At 44.4% G+C, this 24,489-nt stretch overlaps 1 protein-coding gene across 4 annotated transcripts in view; it reads left to right on the top strand.

The window, feature by feature from the left end:
- The window catches only part of LOC149339398 (DDB1- and CUL4-associated factor 8), a 43,978-nt gene extending 19,652 nt beyond the window's left edge, over positions 1 to 24,326 (top strand). For 3 of the 4 annotated variants that reach the window (XM_089548172.1, XM_089548171.1, XM_089548173.1), the window contains exons 5-14: positions 1,410 to 1,550; positions 6,010 to 6,104; positions 8,277 to 8,384; positions 8,527 to 8,593; positions 10,201 to 10,258; positions 12,046 to 12,153; positions 16,157 to 16,287; positions 17,713 to 17,832; positions 21,300 to 21,419; positions 23,596 to 24,326. In XM_089548172.1, the coding sequence (XP_089404298.1) occupies positions 1,410 to 1,550; positions 6,010 to 6,104; positions 8,277 to 8,384; positions 8,527 to 8,593; positions 10,201 to 10,258; positions 12,046 to 12,153; positions 16,157 to 16,287; positions 17,713 to 17,832; positions 21,300 to 21,419; positions 23,596 to 23,703 (1,056 nt within the window). In that variant the 3' untranslated portion in view covers positions 23,704 to 24,326. Of the gene's footprint in view, positions 1 to 1,409; positions 1,551 to 6,009; positions 6,105 to 8,276; positions 8,385 to 8,526; positions 8,594 to 10,200; positions 10,259 to 12,045; positions 12,154 to 16,156; positions 16,288 to 17,712; positions 17,833 to 21,299; positions 21,420 to 23,564 lie in introns of all 4 variants that reach the window. The other variant, XM_089548174.1, reaches the window with a different exon arrangement.
- The last annotated feature ends 163 nt before the right edge of the window (positions 24,327 to 24,489 follow it).

Raw genomic sequence — 24,489 nt, 5'->3', positions numbered from 1 at the left:
CAAAAAACTGAAAACTGCTTCCAGCGTTGCATTCCTTGCGCATTGTAGTATCTACCCACATATTAAAATTAAATTTCTGGTGGCCCATTTTTTTTCTATTTTTTGAGCAGACAATGGCATGATATATATTAATATCTCAAGAACTAATTGGCCTAGAAATAAACAAACTGCATATTTGAAATCAGCAGAAAAAACTGAATAAGTCTGTGGAGTTTCATGGCATTTGTTCTGTAAATAAAAAAATGCTCCAAGACCCATGTCCCCCCTTAAGCAATGGATTGGGAACCCCATTTATTAATTGATTGGTTGATTCACAAAAATAGTGACTGGGTCTTCGACGGGAGCACAAAAGGGCTTTGCTTGCACTCGTGCACTGTTCTGGGCCAGACGAGGTTGCATGTACCATCGTGATAAAAATTACCATTATTATGCCAGAGTACACCAAAATGAAGGTAATGAGCAGTGATAATGGCATGCCTTTCAGATAGGCCAGAGAGGCTTCTCAGAGCTGAATGCTACCTCACGTGCGGCCATTATTGCGAAAACGTCCTCAAAAAATGGAATAGCTGTCTGTTGGACTTCTAGAAATATTCAGATTAAGCTAGCCTCTGGATTGTGTGAAAATGAAGTAAAACTGGAAAAGACAGAGGGAAATGATATGCAGCCATTACTGGCACTTTACAGCGCACTTGCCGTGGTCAGAGCTACCTCTGGTCACCAGATTAGGGCAATTTTAGCATCCGCACAGCACATTCGTGCATCTTCCTCGATGTAGGTAACTCGTGATTGGCAGACTTCATTGCTACTGACCAACGCAGCAAGCCCTAAGGCTCGCCGTCATTCGTGTGACACCGCATGGAGTGTCGAGTGAAGAAAGTACTGCCCAGGTTTCTGTGCTTTCCAATGCACTGGCCTCTTAGCTTTAAGCGTCAGCATGTCTTCGCGTTGGCTTTTGGTTAAAGGTGTGCGAATATTGAAATTTTCAAATATGAACTGGATATTAATATGGAGAAAAAATGCCTTTCAATTTTAAATCCAGCATCTATTCAGTATAAAAATTCAGGAAAAGATTAATTGCTTTAAGCATAAAACACCGCATTACGACATACCACTTACCACATTATACCTAGCCATGCTGTGCTGTGCCCAAAACCAATGCTTAAAGAGAGGGGCTATTTGCTAGGCCGCAGTTTAAAAATTTTAATGACTAGGAGAATGAGCTAAAAGGGAACAAGTTTGGTTTACAATTTGCAAGAAAAGAGAAGATAAGAAAGGATTATAGTGGCAAACAATGGTTCGCTTAGCGAATGTACCAAGAAGCCAGACGTTTGCTTTCAAAGCACTGAAGGACGGCTGCAGATTGCCGTGGTGTTCGGTGTCTCAGTTGTGTGTGTTCTGCCCCCCACCAGGCCAAGTTTGTGCCCATGACCGGTGACTGCTATATTGTGAGCTGTGCTCGTGATGGCCTGGTTCGGCTGGCGGAGCTCTCCTCCACGGGGGTCTGCAAGACAACCAGGAGGCTGGCTCAGCACCGTGCCACTGCTCACAAGGTGAGAACATGCTGCCAGGAACGTGTCAGGAATATTAAGGCGAAAGCCATTAATGGCTCATGCTGTTGTCCGTTGAGAAAGCGTGTCACATGCGTTTAACTCGGGAACTAAAAAAAGATAGAAGAAAACCAATGGTTGCTTCAGATAGAGGAGGAAAAAATGAACCCAGAAGCCACCTTTGATGACTGTAGATTGATTAGTTAATTAATTATAGGCAAAGATGTTGAAAGTGCGTCAAAATAACATGGACGTCGACATAGCCACGGGAACGATGTGACGTCACATCCACCGGAAGTCATCACGGCATAATGTCCTCAGCTTTCGCCTCTCAACACTTTAGTTGCCAAACTGTCCTCGCAATTTTTGCCTCGCTTGTTTCAGGATCCTGTGTGGCTCTGCATCTTTTCTTAAATGTCTTGCTTCACCCAAGTCGAGAATTGGAGCATTTGGTAGATTCATGCTGAAGTGTCAGAAAAGACATAGATGACGTTCAGCGAAAGAGATATGCACTCTTCTATTACTGTTGCTTTCCTTGTGGTGTGCTATTCAACTTGCATAGGTAGCGGCCATGGTTGTTGAGGCCATTGCCAAATGCTGGCCTGTTTCATTATTGAGAGTAGATGTAAGCATCAAACACCTTGCTGTGGGTAGCTTAGCTCTTTCGTTACCACGCCACTGTGCTTCGATCACCGGTGATCGAAAAACTCGAAGCGCTGCGGCAGCGCGACCGCGGCCGCTACGGACTTGCTGAGTCATTCGGTTTGTTGTTCACACATTGAACTTCAACTTCCTGTTTAGTTTATATTTTTGCCAAAAAGCGGCAATTTTTGAGACGCGCTTGAAGTTGGGTGTGCGGCGTCGGGCGCCGTCATCATCGGAAATGGCGCTTGCTCGAAAAAACCCCGTTCCACTCAATTCCGCTGCGTTTGCACCACTTATTTTTGATGTATCGATTAGCACGGACCCTGACGACGATGCTGTATCGTCAAGTATTCTTTCGAAGCTCAAACTGGGCAACGAGAGCCCAGAACGCTCGCCTGTGCGTTCAGATTCGTCGTTCCGGTCTGTTTGTGCAAACCGAAGCTCCTCATTATAGCCGTTACGGTGATGTGGCGCCATCTAAGTTGTTCTTCAGAGACTACAGTTTCGGTTTCTGCGTAGAGTGCAATTTTCCCACGACGCGCGAATTTTTGAAACGCCCTTGAAGCGGAGGGTACGGCGCGGACTCTCCGAGCATGGTGTCGGGCGCGCGGACCGCGCGCGCTCGGATAAACCTTGCTGCGCGCAATTCTACTGCGTTGACTGCAATTATTATCTATACTACGAGTAGCAGAGTCTCTGGTGACGATGTTGCATTGTCGGATTTTGGTTCAGACGCCGTAACTGCGCAAACTGATCCCGGAACGTTGGCCTGATAGTTTCGCTTTCTTTTTCCTGTCCGCTTGTGCGGGCGCATCTGGTTTGTTGTTCAGATGGTTAGTTCCATTTTCGGCCTAGTTCGTAATTTCCCCGCCGGTCGGGCATTTTTGAAGTGCCCTAGGAGCATAGGATTATTGCGACATAATACGCGGTGAGGATGGCGTCGCGTCGAGGTCGGGCGCTTCGCGCGCTCGGAAGAGTCCCGCTGCACGTGATTCTTCAGCCTCTGCAGCTGATTTTCAAGATCCTCCGAGCAGCAGTGACTCGGACTAAGATGTTGTAACGTCGGATTTCGATTCTGCAGCCACATCGCAGCTATACTTATTGCATGCTATATATCGCAATATCGCACCTATACTTTGTTGTGTTTTATATTTTTTTTTCAATTTTTGATGTAAGTTAAATAAGTTTTGATTTGTATTTTTTTAAACCACGCTTACCAAGCTTTCGTTTGGCGCATAACATTACACTTCCAATATTTTTTTTGTTGGACTGTAAAAATCATATAAAGGGCACTCTCAAACAAGCCTTTTCAAGAGGCATAAAGAAAAAAAATTCTAGCTCGACAACTATTCAAGTTATAATTTTCAAACTTTAATGCCATGTTTTAGAAAGAATTTGAATTGTTTTGTAATTTCTAGAATTTTATTAGTACAAGTGTTTGGAAAGTTATTGTCATATAAACACAAAACTTTTGTTCTTTTTTATTTTTTGTTGTGTTTACTGATTTTTTTTCACAGCATTTCAAGCAGAATATGTGTTCAAATAAATTTCATTATAAAGCGCATTCTATCTCAATTATTGTTATGCATTTTATATAATTTTATCTATCACACTTTTTCTAAAAAAAAATTTTGTCTGAGACATATGAAAAAATGGTCGTTTTCCCGTGGTAAGGAAAGAGTTAGCATGATTTCTGGGAGGCATCAAAAGATGTTTTGTTCACCAAACAGGGCATGCCTCTAAAGAGCATGTCCTGTCGCTCATCTACCAGATTCACAGCCTTAATTTACATGAAGTGTTTGCTGCATAATAAAAATGCTACAGTATTTTTATTTCAAGGCTCCTGATACATTTTTTGGGGGAATAATTGCTGTGGTGTGTGGTATGTATAGTGCGCACACAGGTGAAGACAAGTGCAGAGCAACGTGTCTTTTCCTTTCTAAAACTCTAGTTTATTTCTCTGTGTGGGATGTGCACATCAGCCTGAATTCAATTTGCAACCTAAATTTTGATATTTGCACATGCACGGTTGATGTCTGACAAATTTCCCTAATGAAAGTGTCTCAAAAAATATGGTTGTGTCGGTTCTTGTGGGCACTGTTAGAAAACCAGAAATGAGATAAACGAGGCGTATGAGGAGTTTATTATGAGGTTTTTATCAGATGCATTGAGAAAGAAATACCATCGGGAATATCGCGTTGCACTTGCTGTGGAGTAAAACATTCAGTTGTCACAAGTTTTAGCTCATTCTGTGATCATTGTGTGATATCTCCTCTTCTGTCACATGGATCAATATTCATGCGATGTTCTAAATATTGTTCACAGAAAAAGCTTGCAGTGCCTAAAGAGGCAAACATGCCTAATTAAGCACCCAATATAATTTTTTTGCACTAATATTAATGCGAGTTTTTGTTTCCTTGAATCATCTACTAAGGAAATGCCTCTCATTACTACTGTATTTGGAACTAAACTATGAATATAGCGCTTTTTTTTTTTCTCTGTTCTTTGAGAGACTGTGAACAACAGAATAGAAATCTTAGTGAATTCGAGGCTGTTCATGTTGGAGACACCCACAAAAACTCTATAAACTGTAAACAACTTATTTTTCACAAGCTCAGATTTCACAAATTCAGATGAAGGTAAAGTCATTATTTCACAATATTTCACAAGTACCAAACTTGTTGAAACAAAGGTGATAGGCTGTTTAGCGCTCCCTTTGCCCAAATTTTTTCGCGAGGTCTATGTGATTCGCGAAAAATGCGAAAATTACATTGTCTGCAGCATCCACAGCAAGCTCACTCACATAGCGTGCAGCGCTTCTGCACCAAAGGCTGAATACATTAACATGCGGAGGCCTCCTGTGGAATATATTGCGAATTCTTTGTTCTCACTTCACACAATTTAAAATTTTCCAACGCAGAAAATTCAGAGCTTTAGTCATGTTTGTTGAATCAGCAGTTAGGTGTTCTAGTGCAGAACCAGGCAGCAGGTTTTATTCCTGGCTGAAGTAGCTGCATGTTAATGGGGCAAAATTCAAAACAGAATATGGCCCGAGATTTCAGTGCACATGCAGAAAAGTAGTTAAGCGAGATTTAGGGCCCATTGACTGCGGTATATTGTCAAGTTGCACTGCTTAAGAGCACTCCATTTTGCCATGGGCTTAGTGCGGCATGAATTGCTGCATTATGGCCTTAGTTGCCAGTACGCCATTAAGTTGCAAATATACTATTGCAGTCAAATCCACTTATAACAATACTGAAGTGCCATGGAAATACCATTGTTATAACCAATAATTGTTATAACAGGGTTGTGCTGAAAATACCATAGAACACATGCAAAAGCTGACGGTGCCGCAACTGACCATTGTTATATCCGATATATTGTTATAACCGGTATTGTTATAAGTGGGTTTGACTGTACTGTTAAGCATGAAAAGCTTAGAGGCATTGTTTGAGTTTTGCTAATGTAGTGGAGTGGATCAAAATTATGTGGTGGAAACATCAACACATTAAACAAACACTTAAGCCAACTGGAGCAGTAATTATCAGCTTAAGTCGACCTTCTCTCCCTGCTGAGGAACAATGTAAACTACCAGAGACTTTTGTACGAAGCTCCAGACTACAGTATTTCAGGTGAATGTGTGCATCTCCTGGTCATTTAGTGGAATTTTTGTTTTTGAAACGCCCACTGGTGGAGTTCTTGTTGTAGCTAAGGTGCGGAGAACTGGCAGCAATGCTGTCCAATGCATTGTCTTTTTCTGTCCTTGTAAAATGTCATAGAAGTTCACTGTCTTTTTTTTCTCTCTCTTGTGTTGCAGCTTGCCATTGAAAATGACTCGCCGCACACAGTGCTCAGCTGTGGCGAGGATGCTTACGTTTTTGGCATTGATCTGCGAAAGAGCAGCCCTGACAAGTAAGGAGCTTGGTTCGGTGTGCCTTCTCGGTGTTTGCCTTCTAGTTGTGCGCCTTGAAGAATGCATGCTACATCTCTCTATAAGAGAAGGTGGTGTGTGAAAATTTGCTGGAGTGGGTGCATCTATTCCTTGTGCTTGCGAGGACTTGGTGCTCAGAGTGTAACTTAAAGGTATTTTATGTGTGGGCTGTGCAAAACTGGGCCAGTCCTGACATTCGGAGTCGTCAAAATGAACACATCCATAATGACTTTCTTTTAGGCGCAGTGTGGTGCGATGTAGCTTGCTTGTGTGATAACAGGCCAAGTTCAGTGGTCAGTTCAATACCTTTTGTCATTATCTTTATAATGACTTTCTTTTAGGGGTGCAGTGTGGTGCGATGTAGCTTGCTTGTGTGATAACACGCTGAGTTCAGTGGTCAGTTCAATACCTTTTGTCATTATCTTTATAATGACTTTCTTTTAGGTGCAGTGTGGTGCGATGTAGCTTGCTTGTGTGATAACACGCTTAGTTCAGTGTTCAGTTCAATACCTTTTGTCATTATCTTTTCGTTAGCTAAGATCAGCTGAGCCGTATAGCCTCTGAGTAATGTCACAAACAGCTGGCTCCTGGGAATAGAAACAAGACCAGAACAGAAATGATGCTTTGGCTAATTTGGGAAATTTTAAAGCATGCTGCTTTCAGTGGTCTGCACATTATACATCTGAAGAAAAGAGTGACCTGTAAGATTTTTTTTGTCGCTGCTGTTAACCCTTTTTAAGGCACAAGCTGTACGCAAGTCTTACGTGCATATGAATAGTAAAGCTGTGCTCAGAATAGCTTTGGAAATTGAATGACATCACTTTCAAGCTGTTTTGACCACTAGTTGTATAGAAAAAAGGGGGCATTTATACCATTGACTTCATAAAAGTGCCTCAGATGTGGTATATATCCATGTCACAAACTTTTCGACTTATTGAAATTGCGTCAGTAAGTATTATGAGGCGTTGACAAGAGAAGGCTTAAAAGCTCAACAGTTTTTCAAAATTTATTTTCCTCACCAAACTGGGTTGTGTTGAGCTGTACACCCCCACTTCTAGAAACACAGAACGCCTCCTTAGGCCTATTGTCGAAAGGTTAATACATGCCAAGTGGTTTCTTTAATAGTTCAGCAGTATTCAGCATGCAAAAATACGGGACATAGGTGCACCGTTGTCCATTTGTCAGCGCTTGAAGTAAGTGGGGCCGCATATCTCCTGCTGTCCTTAAAAGGTTTAAGCAACTGCTGTGCATAAGGACAGGACAAAATACCGTATTTACTCGAATCTAGGCCGGCCACGATTCTAAGCCGAGACCCGAAAGTTGAAGGCCACAGAAAAAAAAAAAACTTACCTCGATTGTAGGCCGGCCGAAAAAACAACTGCGAACAAGAGGTACAGCACGCAAACGACATTTATTGCCAGGAACCCGCTCAGGCTGATCCCGGGCTGGCGTTTGGGCGAGGAGACATATGCAACGCCAGCCCGGGATCAGCCGCCGAAGTCCCGCCCGGCTTGAAGATTTGACGACTGCTCTGCAGCGAGTATAACTTTCCGCTTGAAGGCGGCACTATAATGGCACCGCCTGTTTGGTGCCATGGTGTTGGTGATAAAAACCTCGCACGAAAACTTCACTGCTGCGAATGTGCTCACGCCACCGCACGAGAACAGAACAAGGCCAAAATGGCAGCCAGTGCTCATGTGTGCTTTGATCAGTATCGGCTACGGATAGCAACGGCTACGGATAGCAACGGCTACGGATAGCAACGGCTACGGATAGCAACGGCTACAGTGCTGTCTTTCGTTGGCGTTTTGTGGGGGCGCCACCTGTGTGCTACATTTATTCATATTTTACGAATACGAAACCTCGAAACGAAATCCTCGAATCTAAGCCGACATAAGAGTTCTACATCTCGTTTTTTTGAAAAAACTATCGGCCTAGATTCGAATAAATACGGTAAACACTCTAACGGAGGATATGGCACTAGGTTCTTTCGTGCATTTTGTTCCTTCGTGCAGCATTTTATTATCAGTCATGAACCAACTAGCCTACATGGAAGCTTGATCTTCTTTCATGGTGCTAGTAACACCACTTAATTTTTTGTCGCCTGAACCCATGAACTGACTTATTCCTTCACACTTTCTTTTCTTTTTCAGACTAGTCTTGGTGAAGGAGAACGAAAAGAAAGTTCCCCTTTACACAATATTTATTAACCCTACCAACTCAAATGAGTTTGCCGTTGGAGGTAGAGATCACTATGTCAGGTAAGGGAGGTTTTCGTGACAAGGCACTAAGCCACTCCATAGCCATGGCCAGAGTGCATATTTTTGCTGGCCTTTCAGCACTTTTTGTCAAAATATGCTTTGAAAGGTTGCCGTTTTGCTGAAGAACCAATCTTTTTTTCAGAGTTTATGATCGGCGATTCACAAGGGAAGATTCTAACCCGGTGAAGAAATTTTGTCCGCACCATTTGGTCAGTGGTTTTCAAAGCCTTCTGTAATCATTAGTAAAAGCTGATTATAATTCTAACTTCAAGGGACCAAAAAAAACTTTCAGGAGCTGCTTGCATCACAGTAAATTTAATGATGAAATACTGGGCATTGGTTGCCCAATTTCTAGGCGAGAACAGTGCGGCAATGAGTGAAAGTATAAGCACAGTCGGACTGTTCTCAGAGACAGGGCCATTTGCTCGTCGTCACGCCTGCCGTCGTGTGCTCATCAAAGGAACACGGCCAACTCTAAAGCTTAGGTTTTGAGTAGAGCTATTTCGACGATTTCTTGCCGCGCTGGTCATACCTATACATTTGTGGTCTCTCTGGGGCACCCATTCGAAATACCGTAAAAACCCGCGTATAATACGAACCCGAATATAATACGAGGCTAAGTTTTAGAGACGCGAAATGGGAAAAAAAAGTTTCACCCGCGTATAATACGAGTAACACAAGCTCATAGAAGACATTCATTCAAATCGCATCCCGCACTTCACTTCAATTACTTTCTTCTTCAGTAGCGCTTTCTTCGAACATTTCTTTGTCCGACAAATCATCCCAAATGTACTCATCTTCCGTGCCATCGAGGGCGTTCGAGATGCCGCACTTCTTAAGCCCGCTTCAGCCGCCCGGTTGGCGTCACTGCAGGCTCACCTGAGCGCATCCACTCTGCATAGCACCGCTTGACTGCGTCCTTGAACGGTTTGTTTACACAACCATCTAGCGGCCGTGAAAGCTTCGTCGCGTTCTGCTGCACGCGAAAAGGGCTTCTTTCTGTTGTGGCCATCCACGAATGCTTCCTTCGACGACACCAAACTGCCTCCCGGCCGCACCGTTGCCGATGTTCTCCGCAGCTAAAATCACTTGAAAGTAGCCGAGTACTGTTTTCGAGACCCTGACATCGTGCTCCCCAAAACAATATCCACTTCACGAAGCTTGCCTTACATGCGAGCACGTGCGTTGTCAACAGGCGCACGGCACACCGCGACCCCCCGGCGCACCCAACGGATCAACAAAGAAAGACGTCGTGACGTCGTTTGTTGAGAGTAACGAAGCCAAGCCGTAGCCATGCGCCAATAGCAAAGCCAAGCCATAGCCACGCCGCAAAAATGAAACCAAAACTTCGAGCAACTTCGAAAATTTTTGTTCGGATCCGCAAATAGTACGAGGCGGAAATTTAGGACGCTAATTATGGGGAAAAAACCTCGTATTATACGCTGGTTTTTACGGTACTTTGTGCGAGACCCGCAGCGTCTGAATTAGCGAGCATCCGAGGCCATAGATTTACATGAGGGTTGACCGAGACCAAGCTTGCAGTTCGAATTATCCATATTTCTATATTAACGGGGGTCAAATTAACAAGCTTTTATTGTGTATGCATTGCTGTTTAACATGCAGAAATTAGCACATGGAGATGGTTCTGTCACCTGGAACCGCTTGCGACTAGTACTTGTTATGCTTCTTTGAGGCTACATTTCATCTTTCAGGCAAATCGCATGTGTCTAATACTTTTTGGTCTTCTTTCAAGCAACATATGAGCAGTGTTTTGGTTAGGTTAATGCTTATTTGTTCAATTGGCTTTGTTTTGCAGATGAACTGCGAGGTGCGGGCTAGCGTTTCCTGCTTGGTGTACAATTACGATGGGTCTGGTATGCCTGCTCTTTGATACTTGCCGTGTTTACTCCCGTAATTTGCACAACCCTAATTTATTAACCTGGTTTTTGAAGAAAAAAAAATTTTACTCGCACATTTTGCGCTCCCTGCTTTGCCAGACCACAAGTGTGCACACGAGTGCACTCAAGGCAGGCTTGAGAAGATCGGTGCGGTTGTATCGCCGTGTGCAGCTGTGAAAGGTGCACGCCATTTACCCTGATCGCTCGCACTGGCGATCACTTTCCCGGACGGGCAGTTAAAGGTGCACTGAAGAAGAATCTAAACTCGTCTTCTTGCCGTGGAAACGCGGCCTACATATTCCGAGCATTCTTAGAAACTTCGAATTATTGCCCTGTGCGGCCGATTTCCCTAATCTAAATCGGATTAAATTCCGGCTCCCGCCTTTTTTTTTTTTAATTCCCCGCAGACGGTGGGAGGAGTCGACCAACTCGTGAAGTGCCTTTCAGGCAGTCGCTTGGCGGCTTTGCTTTCGCTTTGATTTTGTTTTTTAGGTTTCCGTGAAAAAATAGATCTAGTCGAAGAGTGCATAGCTGCAAATTGGGCCCACGGAAATAAAATTGCGCATGGACTCTTTGCTTTCATTGATCACTACGTATTACTCCGCCGATGGCAGAGCCGCAAGCCGACACAAAGCTGGTTGAAAGGTTGGCGACTCCTCCCACCATCTGCGGGGAATTCAGAAAAAAAAAAAAAGGCAAGAGCCGGGAAATTTAATCGGATTTAAATCAGGGAAATCTGCCGCACAGGGCAATAAGTCGAGGTTTCTAAGAACACTCGGAACGTGTAGATCGAGTTCCAAGGGTAAAGCTATGAGTTCAGATTCCTCTTCAGTGCACCTTTAAGAGAGAAAGCTTCCAGTAACCTTCGGCATGCATTGGAATCTTACTGAACCATTACTACTGAACCATTTACTGCTTGGTTTGCCACTAGTCAGCCGGACCACACACAAGGGCGCTGTTTTATTGCCTTTTATTTTCATTTGCCTGTGACTGCCGGCTTTGCGATTGTATCACTGCACGTTTATTGCTTCGTACTGTGCACATTCTGTCATGCCATCCCGCAGGGAACTACATTCCATGGGGCAGGGTGGGAGGGGTATGCATTCTAGATTTCAAATCAACTTTTTTTCTTGCTAGTGAAGAGTGCGAGTTGAAGGGGTTGACCTACGGGCAGAAACACACTGCATGTATTGCGCGCTACGACGTTTGCATAGTTTGTTCTTTAGAGCATGTTAGCAAAATCTCCACATAATTTGCACATCCCCAATAAACCAAGCAACCAACCTTTTTTGAAGCCTTAATTTAAAGAATAAAAGTGCAAAAATTACGTGAGTAAATACATATGGTGTTTTTTCTTGTTTTTTTTTTCTGAACAGCTGCATTTATTTTGCGTGATAGAAAGCCAGCCAATTTGAGTTCCTTGCACTCCTGCGTGCAGATTGCTCAGTTGAAGGTTGCCTGCTAGCACCTTCTAGTCAGGAGGGTGGTAACATAAGCATTAGACACCAGGAGATGCCATAAGACAATGTTCGGTTATCCTGTAAGATATGAAAAATATTGTATGACTCTGGGTGCAGCATGTGTTTGTCCCTACACTTGTGTGCGCCTAAAGATGGTACTAATTGCGCTGAACACAGCCTTGTTAATTATAAGTTTGCCTGTAACTTCGCTTATTGCACTGCCGACACATGCTTTTTCCGTACTTCAAGGTGCATTTTTCAGTTTGTGATGTGTGTGTACTTTTTCGCTTTTTTTTATGACAGAGATTCTGGCCTCCTACAATGATGAAGACATCTACATCTTCAACTCTAACCATTCTGATGGTGCGGAATTCGTCCATAGATATAAAGGCCACAGAAACAGTCAGACAGGTGAGCAGTTTGTCTCTTTTTCCTATCTGTCGGTTCTCCTTTTTGTTGACTCATCATCCCACAGTGCAAGAGAAGTTTCTGAATACAATGAACAAATGTTTTGTAATGACTACCTGGCCACCTCACGTAAGAAAGGCCAGTTTTCATGAACTGATGCATTCCACAAAGTGGTAGAAGCTAGTTTTTCTCGTAATTGTCTTGTGCTATGAGGAATGTTATAAGGCCCCTGACCGGATTTTTACATTTTATATGAACAAGTGCAGAGCATAGATTGATCAGTTAGGCTCATTAGCAAAACACAGTAGCTGACCGAATTTCGTACTGTGTGTACTGGGTGGATTTTCGGGCCGGAACCTGAAAAATGGTTGGAAGTAATCATACAGTCCAAAAAGTTGCCTGAGATAAAATCTGCTGTCAGAAAATGGCAAGGTTTACCTTTTGTCACTTTCAGCCTACATGCGATAATGTTAGCTTATATTTGTGCCAAAGTCACGCTTCCATGATGTCCGGACCCCACATGTGCTGGGCACACTGCACATTACTGATAACGTTTGTGCGGCCTACAGGTTATGCCGTGAACCATGCCATGGATGGACGAGCAATTCTATGCTGTTGCGTCGCAATGTATGCCCCTTGCCACTGCTCTGCACATACCCTGAGTAGTTTTGGCGGACGTGCACTGTGTGAGGCAAGGAAAAAGTCTGTTCCCAGGGCAACAGTGGCTGGGTAGACTGGGAAAGGGAACATGTGGTAAATGAGAGTCTCTCTTACTCTCCCCATTTCTTTGCTCCTCGTTACACTAGTGGGGGCAGTGTCTATGGTGGGTGCTCCCACTGTTGTGTTACCAGTGCAATCGCACACTTACCTTCATAGGCTGTTTCTTGCGCTGCCATCACTGCACGATGCCACGGTGCATGGACCTCAAAGAGAAGAGTATAGTGTTTCTTTGCTTCGAATGGCACCGTGAGGCACAGAAATCACTGTGTATCCAAGCCAGTCTAAAGTCTGTCTGGTCATTAAATCCAGAATGATGCATTCCTTGGTGGCAAAACGCATTAGAGTGCATCAGATGCCCGCTCGCTGCTTATTTAGTCTGAAAAATTTAACTTTCAGGTTTAGAGTCCGACAAATCGGTTGTGAATATGTATGTACTGTCGCGCTCAGTATGAGCTGCAATACACGAGATGAGGAACGAGTTTAGGTCTTCAAGCAGTGCAAGTGGGGGTTTGGTTTGGTTTGGTTTGGTTTGGCGGGTTTAACATCCCAAAGTACCTCAAGCTATGAGGGACATTGTAGTAGAGGGCTGTGGATAATCTCGACCACCTGAGGTCCTTTAACATGTGTTGACGCCACACAATACATGGGTCTGTAGCATTTTGCCTTCATCAGAATAGGACCACTGCAGCCGGAATCAAACTCGTGTAATTCGGGTCAGCAGCCAAGCACCATAAGCACTGAGTCCCGGTGGCAGCTACCAAAATGTGTGCATATAGCCATCAGTGCGAAGAGAAAACTGTTTTGTATGTTTGTAGAAGTGCTGAAACTTAACCTAAGTTGGCTCACTCTTCACACATTGCTAGTCATATTGAGCACATTAGTACATTCCTACAAGGTGCTTCGCAGTACCCTTACAAGAGCTCAAAGAAATTGCACGCTTATAGTTATCACAGTCTATAAAATCAGTCAGCTACCGCATTAGAGCCATGTGCATGGCTAAATATGGTACAGATCGAAACCGAAGCTTGCTTGCACTTCTGTTCAATGTATCCAATGTAGCGTACCCTCTACATTGGAGGCACCTGAGCATTTCATTAGTTAATCATCCTGGTTGGTGATTGACATACCTGCTGTTTCCTATGCTTATTCTTTTCACAACACAGCTCATTTCCCACCATGAAGAACCAAGCTCATCAGCCTCACGTCTCTCACTCTCTATTTTGTTTGCTCTTCTTGAGGGCCTGCATATTATGTCCATATTGTTAGCTTGGTTCTTTCTGTGTCACAGCTTTATTGTGCTCAGGGACTTTTTTTTTACTAAGTGGCTTACACATAACGTAGATGCTCTGATAGCCATAGCCCATACACTGACCAGCTTTATGGCAAGTAGTGTACTGTCCAGTCACAAGCTGTCCCAGACATTGCATGCAGCTCTTTCAGTTAGGCCTTCGATATGCCACTGTTATGCATAGTTCCCAGAATGCTGCACAGTTTTAGCAAGGCTTTTAACTTTTTGACAGTGTATGCCTGCAGGCTTTCATAGTCTGTTCATATGCCGTTGCTGCTATTCTCTTTCGTGCTTGTCCATGGTTGTAGCAGGATGTGATTGGACAGTACTGAGTTCTAATGGGTTGTGTTTGTCAGTGCAGGTCCAAAACATTGAGATTTTTTTTTCTTTCTTTACATGGTTAGCACATCCAGTAGCACGCATTGCCTGCCTGTGTGGTTCCAGTACTTCGAAATACCTGGTGTTTGACAGCTGAAGTTCAGTCTAGGCACTGCGCCTTGCGCCTGTTTTTTGCCACCATGGTGCCTGAGTTCCTGCTGGGTTGTGCTCCATAATTTAGTGAACAGGCATTGTATTCAAACAAGTATTTAAAAACAATTTCAGTGCCATTTCAATTCAAGGGGAAATTTGCACAGCACTTCAGTTATAAAAGATATACAGTAGCCGACCGATATTTCGTACTCCAATAATTCGGACTAGCGCGATATTTCAGACTTCGCTGAGGAACCTTCACGCACCTAATAGGAGTGTGTACATATTCACGACCGATATTTCGGACTTCGCGGAGTCTAAAGTTCTAATTTTCGGACTAAAATAGACACCAACAATATTGTGGCATCGTTTTTCAACCGAAAGTTTCTTATTTCGACCTAATATAGACACGAGCGAGCATCGCTGTCACTACCAATCCGTTTGCCGCTACCGTGAAAGGCGCCATCTTGGATTTAAACGGTATCGGCTCGGCAGGCGCAATCGGATTGGCTTGGATAGGCTTGGCTATTTGTTCTCCATCGTTGCCATTCGAGATAATGAGATGCTTTTCATTGCCATCGAGATGGCCTACAAAGGGCGCGCGATCGCATTGAAAACGGTACAGCGGGACAGGTGCAGGGGCTGTCGCGGCTTGGACGACACAGCCCGCAGTGCGGGGCAGCAAACGCGGTAGACGGGGGGAGTGGGGGGGGGACTGCATTCGGAGGTGCTCGCTTCCGCTCCTGTCTTCCCGTGGGTTACCTCTCGGTCTTCGTGAACGTCATTGCCCCATGCAAACTGACTGTTCTTGCTTCGCGCAGCGAGTGCATTCATTCGTGGCAGCCGCATCGCACTAGTATCTGGTATCATGACGTGATAGGGCACGGGCATGAGGAAAGCACGGCTATGACTCAGATAAAGTCTAATATTATCGCTTTCAGGTGGACCATGCAGAGCGGCGATTTTCGAGATTTTGAAAGCCGGTTTTTCGCATAAAAGTTCATTTTTTTAAGTTCACGGACTGTTCGATTATTTGGACCATTTTTCGGGTCCCGCTGAGTCCAAAAAATTGGTCGGCGACTGTAATGGATCTTTGCTTATTACTGAAATAGAGAGCTAAGATCTGCTACTTGCATGATGCACTGCTAGTAACACTGCTTGTTTTCCTGTGTGAACCGCAAGGTTATTTTTCTGTTGTCCTGGCTGTCTCCTTACACTCCTAAGTTCCGTAAAGGTTAAGCAGCCAGATTTTTCATCTGTCACATTGCCAAGCTCTGAAGTTGTCACACAAGTTAGGCATTGTGTTTAGTTTTTCGTATGCACTTGCTTGCACGCAACTGAGCGAAGTGCATCTGTTGCAACACTGCCTGCGATGTCTAAAAAAAAAATTCCAGGCTGCCTACGCGGTGCGATGATGTATGCAGCCATTGTTTGGACCACATAGCCTTGTACATACTCTTCTCATCCACTGTGCGTGTAGTGCTGCGAGGAAGTATATATGGTCTTCTCCGCTTTCCTTACCTGCAGTGAAGGGCGTCAACTACATGGGTCTCCGTAGTGAGTACGTCGTCAGTGGCAGTGACTGTGGTTACATCTACCTGTGGGACAAGGAGAGTGAGCACATCATCCACTCCATGCACGGAGACGAAGAGGGCGTGGTGAGCTTTTTTTTTTTTTATTGCGAAAGCAATATTACGACCGGTTTCAGCCCTTCGCGTCGGGGCGGCCGCGAGGCACGTTTGGCCTTGGAAGGGCGGCGCGAGGCGCTGCCCTCGCTGCGCTCTTGCCAGCTGCGGAATGTGGAGAGGAGGCTGGAGAACGAAGGGGGGGGTGTATAGATGCGTTCGCTCGCTTGCCGGCTCCATCGTTATGCCGCCTGAAAAACAGAAAGGGAGGCTACGTCGGCTTGCCGAAGCCAGGAAACGACAACGAAATGACAACGGGCTTCGGAGACAGATGAAGAACGTGAACAGCGCCTTGCTAAGCGGCGCGCTCAAGACGCTGCTAGACGGGCGCACCGCGCCTCTATCGAAACCGAATCGTCTACAACCGGTGATGATCCCGAATGGAACGCTATGGATGCTTACGCAACCTACCAGGTTTAACCAAAGCTAAACCTTAGCAACTTTTTAAAATTAATTTAAGCGGGCTTTTTCCTTGGGACAGCTTAAATAAAGTAAAGACATAGGGCACGGTCAAATATGCTCTCTTCTGTTAACATGTGGACATAACTACTGACTGAAAAAGAAAAATATGGAGGCATGGCAGTCGAAAAAAAATAAAGAAAATCCTTGCGGTCATGTGACTTGCGTAAAAAACACTACCTGCAGTCGCTGTGAACTGTCAGCGATGTTAAAAAAGTGCTGACCGAAAGTGTTTTTTGCTTTGTAATACAGCCTTTATAGGGTTTGCTAGCACTGCAGAATATAGTAGCAATGCGTGCTGTGCCCATCGTGAGCCTTTGGTGAGTCGCGGTCTCTCCCATGTTATCGCCATACTTCAGAGATTGTGCATGCTGTGAACATAGCTAATCTGTACTGCTCCAAAACTCTGCTCGAGCTGCTTTAAAGGTATAAAAAGCAATGTTGTATGCGCTTCCAACTTGCTCCCAGTTCCACCCCGGCATCAGAGTGCAGTAATAAATCCATATAGGACCCCCTGACGGTTTATCCCAGTGTCCTCTTAAAATGTTTCAGAGCATAACATTGCCGTTGTAAACAATACTCGTTAAGCTCCAGTACTACTGATTTTGGTTTGGAGTGTCTGTGTGGAATGCAGTACAGATGCACCAACTTCCGATTGGGTAGTGGTGAAAGAAATATCGCGAGTGTTGGATACATGTTGCGGAGCTGCCGGTTAAAGCACAAGGATGGTTGAAGTTGCAAGTTTATCTGTAATGAGTTGGATACCTAACAGCGACCAATTTTATTTTTTATTTTCTTTTAAATTTCTTGTTGGCAAATCGTACATACTAGTTCATGAGCGGCTTGTCTGCAGTTTTCAGCATGGCTAAAACAGGAGGCAAAGGAGCATAGATGAGCTAGGACAAAGCAGGAGACACCTTGTTATCTACTTTTTTCCAGGTGAACTGCTTGGAGCCTCATCCTAGCTGCCCTATTCTTGCCACAAGCGGCCTGGATGAAGATGTCAAAATATGGGTGCCTTCTTGCGAGACCCCTCCCGACATGTCTGACCTGAAGACGGTGAGGGAACTCATGTCGTCGTGTCAATCTGCGAGGTCACGTAAACGCGCCACTGCTCGGGAACCAGTATGGTGGAGCCAAATCTTCGTCATGGCTCTTTCGAGCTGCAGGACTGAAGGCTTTGTTATATACCGTATTTACTCGCATAATGATCGTACTTTTTTTTTTTCAAAAGATTGACGCAAATTTAGGGGCGCGATCATTACGCGGGGTAAATTAAAAAAAAAAAAATGTTTGAGCACCTAAATTGCAAACAAGTCGCAGGCAGACAACCCTTATCACATGGGCGCGCTACTCGCGGTTATCGCGAACCGATCTCGGCTTGCGTCGTTAACCGAGAAGGTAGAGTGCGAAAGGCGCAAGAGCTGGCCCACTTCAAGAACATACTTTCTTCACACTAAATCACGTTCCAAGAGCAACGCATCAAAATAGGCAGTGTTTATAGTGCTGCGTGACAGCGCTTTTATGCGGCCTTCGATCTCGTCCGATAGCGCGGCAACAGCGTACAACAGCAACGTCCCGCGGCGCTCAAGCTATGCATTTTACCACCGTTACGCCGAAAAATGTCCGGTCCCTGCCGCATCGTTGATGTACTTAGGTGACACATTCGCAACGCTTGGAGCACTGGATTCCGCGCACTTACCGCAATGGTGCCGCCCGCGAGCGCGGCGGACGACGGCGTTCTGTACTCCCTAGTCGTCGCTAGGCCTAACTAGTTTCGTATCGAAGCCACAGTGGATGGCGCTTTTGAATTGACCAACGCTATAATGAATGTTCTACTTATGGCGCTGCCTCACTCACAACCTCATTGTTTCATATTAAAAGAAATATATACGATCAATTTCAGCGATGCCTTCGCCGCGGAACTGGCCAAGCAGATCGGGTCACTCGCGCTGCAACGGCGGCTGCAGCTGCGCGGCTGCGAACATAAAACTAGCTTGTATCGCAGTTATTACTCCTACCAGCAACTCGGTACAGGCCCGCAATCCTGAAGGAGGATTCATTTTTGACGTTCTCGTATTCCAGGGCTTATTATTTACAAGAACAATAAAGTTTAGCCGGATCACCACGTCACTTCGTTCGTTGCACCGCAACCCAGAACGGTGGCGAGACTTGCGACAATGGCGAACCGTGATTCGAGATAACCGCAGTTAAGTTTGGTATCTGCGGTTAAGCATAACCGCATTTAGACAGCTCGTGTGACCGCAGGTCAACCAACAGGCGGCTGCCGCTGCAATGCTGACAGAGCAAGATGGTAATCTGCACGTGCCATCTGTCAGCTGTCAGACAGATAAGCAAGTACGATCATCATCGGCTAGACTCGACATCGTCGACAAATTGCCGCGGCAAGTTCGGGGTGCGATCATTACGCGGGGAATAAAAAAAACTGAATTTTGCCAACCAAATTCGGGGGTGCGATCATTACGCGAGTGCGATCATTATGCGAGTAAATACGGTAGCTGCTATAGCTGCATGCTGACAAAGCTAAGGTGTGCAAGGTTTGATCATGCCTAGTAGTGGGAATTTTCAATTTAAACCAGAAAAAAAAAAAGATCAGTGTGGTCTCCCAAAATTTAATGTCTAATTTCTAATGTCTAATTTTTCTTCTAGTTCTGTTCTGCTCACCGTAATGTGTTTAAGTTTAGTTTTTCGTTTTGTTTATTATGTTGTGTTGTTGTTTTTTTTTAATTATGTTCATTTTGCGTTTTGTTCTGTCACATTTTGTTACTTGCTGACCATCAGTTATTGCACTCGTTTTTTTTTTTTTTTGCTCTGTTACTCATGTTAGATGTTCCTTCTTGTATATTAATGTTAGAATTTTTACCACCGCTATGTAATACCCTTTTGACAAGGGCCTTTAGGGGTATTTTGAAATAAAATAAAATTAAAATAAAATGTAGGGGTGCGCTTATTATCCAGGTGTATTTGTTATTTTGGTAAATACAGTAAATCAGCCATGCAAATCAAGACTGCCACAGGAGCCCTGTCATGGCTAAAGTAGCCATGTCATCAAAATTTGTGCGCTTGGTGCTAGGCTGAGAAGTTGCACAATGATTCATGACATTTTCCGTTTTCTGTATCCGAAAAGTTCTGCATTTGAGCATATGTAGGTAAGCGGTAAAAAAATATCACCTAGTTTGAGTAATCTCGCAGGTCTTTTTTTTTTTTTTTCATCCTCCATTTTCCTACCGTCTTGGGGAGATTACTGTTGGGTTTTTTGTTAAATGCTTTATGTAATCGTAAGTCTGGCACGAAGGTAATTTGTTTAGTTCAGGCCAAAAACATTTATGATAGCAGCAGGCTAGAAATGCGAGGAAGGATTTCATAACTGATTAGGAACTTGAATTGTGCTCATTCATATGCAGGTTTGAAAGCAGCTACATATTTTGAGTGTCTCTGTGAACCAGCTGCTAATGCAATTTTCCTTTTTGATGCATTTCTTCTTTCACTCTTAGATTTTTATATGCAAGGCCATAAGAGAGCACTGCTGGGGTTTGGAGTCTCCATTTTGAAAGTTAAATTAACCCCTTGCAGTCATAAGTTGGGCTCCACTCAACACTAGAGAATGGTGGTTCCTCTCATCAAGGCTCTTGTAATTTTTGTTGCATATATGGCAGCCTTTCTTGTGGCTCATGCAGTGTATAGCATCTTTTTAGTGGCCAAGAGGGAAACACAGTCAGTTGGTTACGCATACAACTCTCTCTCTATGCTTTTAATCCCCATGGCCAATAGTAACGACGTTTTCGGTGCATACATGTATGAAAGGGACTTGCACAAGCTCACTGATAATGAAGGGGGAAAGGACAATTATGTTTCTCCGTCAGGCAGCACAGGAAGCTCATGTAATGACTCTAGTGAAGCTGAAGGTAGCAGATAGGAGGCAGTGTTATAGTGCAAGACAGCAAGCTTCTGTTCAGGCGGATGCATTGAAAACTTGCATACAGGATCGGATTCCCATTGAAAGGCTTGAGCATGCAGTTTCACGACACTGATGTTTACAGGCTGTTTGCATAGGTGCTTGCAGAAGTTTTCAGAGCACTGAAGCCACAACAAAGGCTAATCTTCTGCCAGTGGGACAATGTTTCCATCACTAAAGGGCACTTCTCTATGTAACTTGCATATCGCACCCCTTAATGTCAGGCTGTGTGTCTAGGCAGTGATCAAATTCAGATATTTCACACATATTTCTCCTGAATACTTTTGCTGGTATACTTGTAAAAAGCAGTGGTGTTCCTTTGTGATGTCTGGAATTCACAAATTGTTACCATGGCCACAAAGTAGCCAACCTTCACGACTCCTAAGAGTGTTAAAATTTAACACTCTGCTTTTGTGTATTCTTCATAGTTTTGCTGTGGTGATTGAAGCCCGTGACCGCTTTGTTGGTTGGTTTCTGTTGCATTTATTTATGAAAACAAGGCTACTGGAATAGGGATGTAGTCATGTGTCCCTCTTTTCTTCATTTGCAGAGGGTTTGCAAAAACATGAAAGAGCGGGAGGAAGAACGGAAACGTGAGGGTCACGAAGCCATTGATAGCCAAATGTTGTGGTACCTCATGCAGCAGCTACATCGATCAGCCCAGAGTCGAGTAAGCCTTTCTTAACCAGCCGAATTTTGTGTGTGCACTTTTGCCTTTTATGTTTTTTTCTTTCTGATTCATTTGAGGTGAGCACCTCAGGCTTGCTGCCTGGCCACCTGCTGACTTGGTGTCATATAATTCTGCAAATCAGTTTTAGCACTCAATATTAAACTGTAGACCAGTCTTTTGTCATTACACAGTAGCTCTGTTGCAGCCCCTTATACATAGGTTTAGCTGTACAGTCTTTTTGTCAATGCACTGTAGCACTGTTGCAGAATGTTGGATGTAGGTTTCACTGCACGAAATTTTAATACAGTCAACGATCGATTTTTCAGACTCTCTAGGGACTGGGAAAACGACCGAAAAATCGGGCAGTCCGGAAAATCAAATTTCATCGAAAAAATCATGAACTTATTACCAATATGCCGGAGGAAGCGGCCAGTTGTATTGCACACATTCTAAAGCTTCTCATGACTATACTTCGCCACGCGACATACCGTACGAACGCGTATAAGGGCCGAAATTTTTTTTTTTTTTCCAGATTCGAGGGCAAATTTTCAGAGTGCGGCCCATACACGCGATGTGCGGAAAAAATTTTTTTTTAGGGAATGAGCGACATTTATTCTACGTTAAATCGTCACTCGCGCACGCTCATCCCAAAAGAAGCCGCGCAGCGTGTCCGCTGTCAACACGTAGCCATTGTTCCGCACTTCCATCACATAGCAGCTCTTCCAGTTCGGGAAACTCGCACGGCTTGCCTCGGAAAGTGCTTTCTCTTTTGGTTGCACCATCATCGGACGCACTTCTCGGCCACATCAAATTTCCCGCCCGCCGCACACTTGCCGTGTTCGAGAGCTAACTCCCAGCCGTTTAGCTATTAAGGTGCTTGCCCATCGGGCTAAAACTGCAACTTTCAGCGGCAGCACGCGAAAGCCACAACCACAACTATTACGGCAGATGCGCTAACAAGCCACAAAAGGCTGCAGCTGGCGATACTGATGCCGATGTGGATAGCGGAAAATCGCGGCGGAGAAAAAAGTTGATCATGATGATCACGGCCTCGGGCATCATCCATGGACGGCACTTGGAAGCTCCTGTGCGCGCGCCGTGGCCGCCGCGATCTGCTCCGGCGGCAAAAGCGCGCTTCGATCGCGGAGGTCATGGCACGCGCGTAGCCTCCATGATCGTATTCGCATTCCGTAATCAGGACGAAAGAGTCGGCACAGATGAGTTCCGTGAACTGAGACTACAGTTCAAATTCGTGCGGCGGAAGACATTCAAGAACAGTACGAATTCGAAACCACCCGAGCGCAATGTGCCGACTCGCGCAGAATTTCAGCATCGCAAGAGGCTCCTTTTAAGCTTGAATTTCGTTTTGTTTGATCAAGTTTTCGATCTCAACTGCAGTTTGAACTAATGAGGTTCCACTGTACTCATTATATGGCGGCTTGGGTACTGGCGGCGAGGGCGAACGAGGTCCGAAAAATCAGGTGGTCAGTTTCGGTGCGTCCGAAATTTCAAGCGCTCTTATACATTGGCTCTATGGACCATGTCGCGGTGCCGCTAAAAAGTCCGAATAATCAAGCATGTCCGAATTTTCGGTCGTCAACTGTATAGCAATCTGCTCATATTGGTAAGCATTCTTACAGTCTTGGCATAAATTGGAGGGGCACTTTTCTTTGGGAAGCTTATTTGTGTCAGTGCTGTCAGCTGAGATTTAGGTGTATCACTAGACAGGCAGAGTACTTTTGAGCTTTTCTGTCAGATTGCAGTTACAGGAAAAATTGGGCTAGAATGAAAGGATCAGTGACTGCTACCTAATTCAGCTTTAAATGTTTTCGTCTCAAAAGTGGAAGTGCCTTTGTGTGCAGATATTTCCAATGCATTTCATTTTGAGTAGAAAGTTGGGTGTATCTGGTAACTTCTCTGAAAATGACAGTTCGGGTTGTCTTTAACATGTAACCCAGTGGCAAGATTCCACCTCGTGTACAGAGGTGGAGTCTTCACGATAAAGAGTCTTCACGATAAAGATGCACAATACTGTATATGCCATGTTCTTGCAGAGTGGTTGTTTGTGTGGCATTGAGATTGTTTTGGAAGGAATGTTCTCATGCCTAGGCAGTTACACGCTTGTACTTGCCATCTCTCTTTCAGCAACATAATATTCTCTTTTTGAACCTTTAAGGCGCGTGGCGACAGAGGTGGCGGCGCCGACAGCAGTACCGACAGTGACAACAGTGACGATGACGATGACATGGACACTCAGCACTCTGTGCAGTGCGTGCAGTCGTGATGTGTGTGAGCAGCGAGGGGAGGGGGGGGCGGGCAGGGGGGACTCATTGTCCCAAGCCACCACAGATGAAGATTGTTTTCATGTGATGAAAAGGAAAAAGACTGTGTGCAATGGACACTTCCCGAGGAGCATCGGCTGCTTTGTCACCCATTAAAACACACAGAACGCTGTGTGATCCTCTGTGCATAGACGGAATGATCCTTGCATCAAAGGATTGCACAGCTGTCCTTTTTCTTTTTTTTTTGTACTAGTGTAGAAACACTGCACAAAATGTGAATACTTATATATTGTCTCTGTACAAATGTAACGGCTCAGATTCGAATTATGTATGCGTCCTTTCTCCGCCTCATTTACAGTTTATGAATGTGCGTGTGGTGTTTCTTTTTGATTAGATTTGCGAAGGAGGCGTAAATTTTATTACAGGAGGTACAGAAAAAATACAGAAGGCAGATATGTAATAAAGTTGCCACATTAATATGCTGGGCATACATAGAACTGGCTTCTAGAAACATGGTAACCACCAAAAGCGATGTTATCAATCTTGCAGAGTACATTAAGTGCAGTATTTTGCTGTAAAGGAGTGTTAGTTGAATAAAGTGATTCTTGAGGTTGTTGCAGATTCAGTTATGGCTGTTTGTTTTCGTTTTCACTGCATTGTTTTCTTTTACTTTCCATTTCTGCCGTTCACACCTGTCATATTGATGGATTAAGTAAACATTAGTAACTGGTAGATTTGTGCTTGGCTGACCAGTTTCCTCCTCAGCACGCTCTTAAGCTGTTAGCGCT

The sequence above is a fragment of the Amblyomma mixtum genome, chromosome 6, assembly GCF_055824585.1.
Source record: "Amblyomma mixtum isolate Tamu chromosome 6, ASM5582458v1, whole genome shotgun sequence".
Classification (NCBI taxonomy): Eukaryota; Metazoa; Arthropoda; class Arachnida; order Ixodida; family Ixodidae; genus Amblyomma; species Amblyomma mixtum.
The sequence above is the reverse complement of the archived record's forward strand: the minus strand, read 5'-3'. Positions and strand labels throughout refer to the sequence as shown.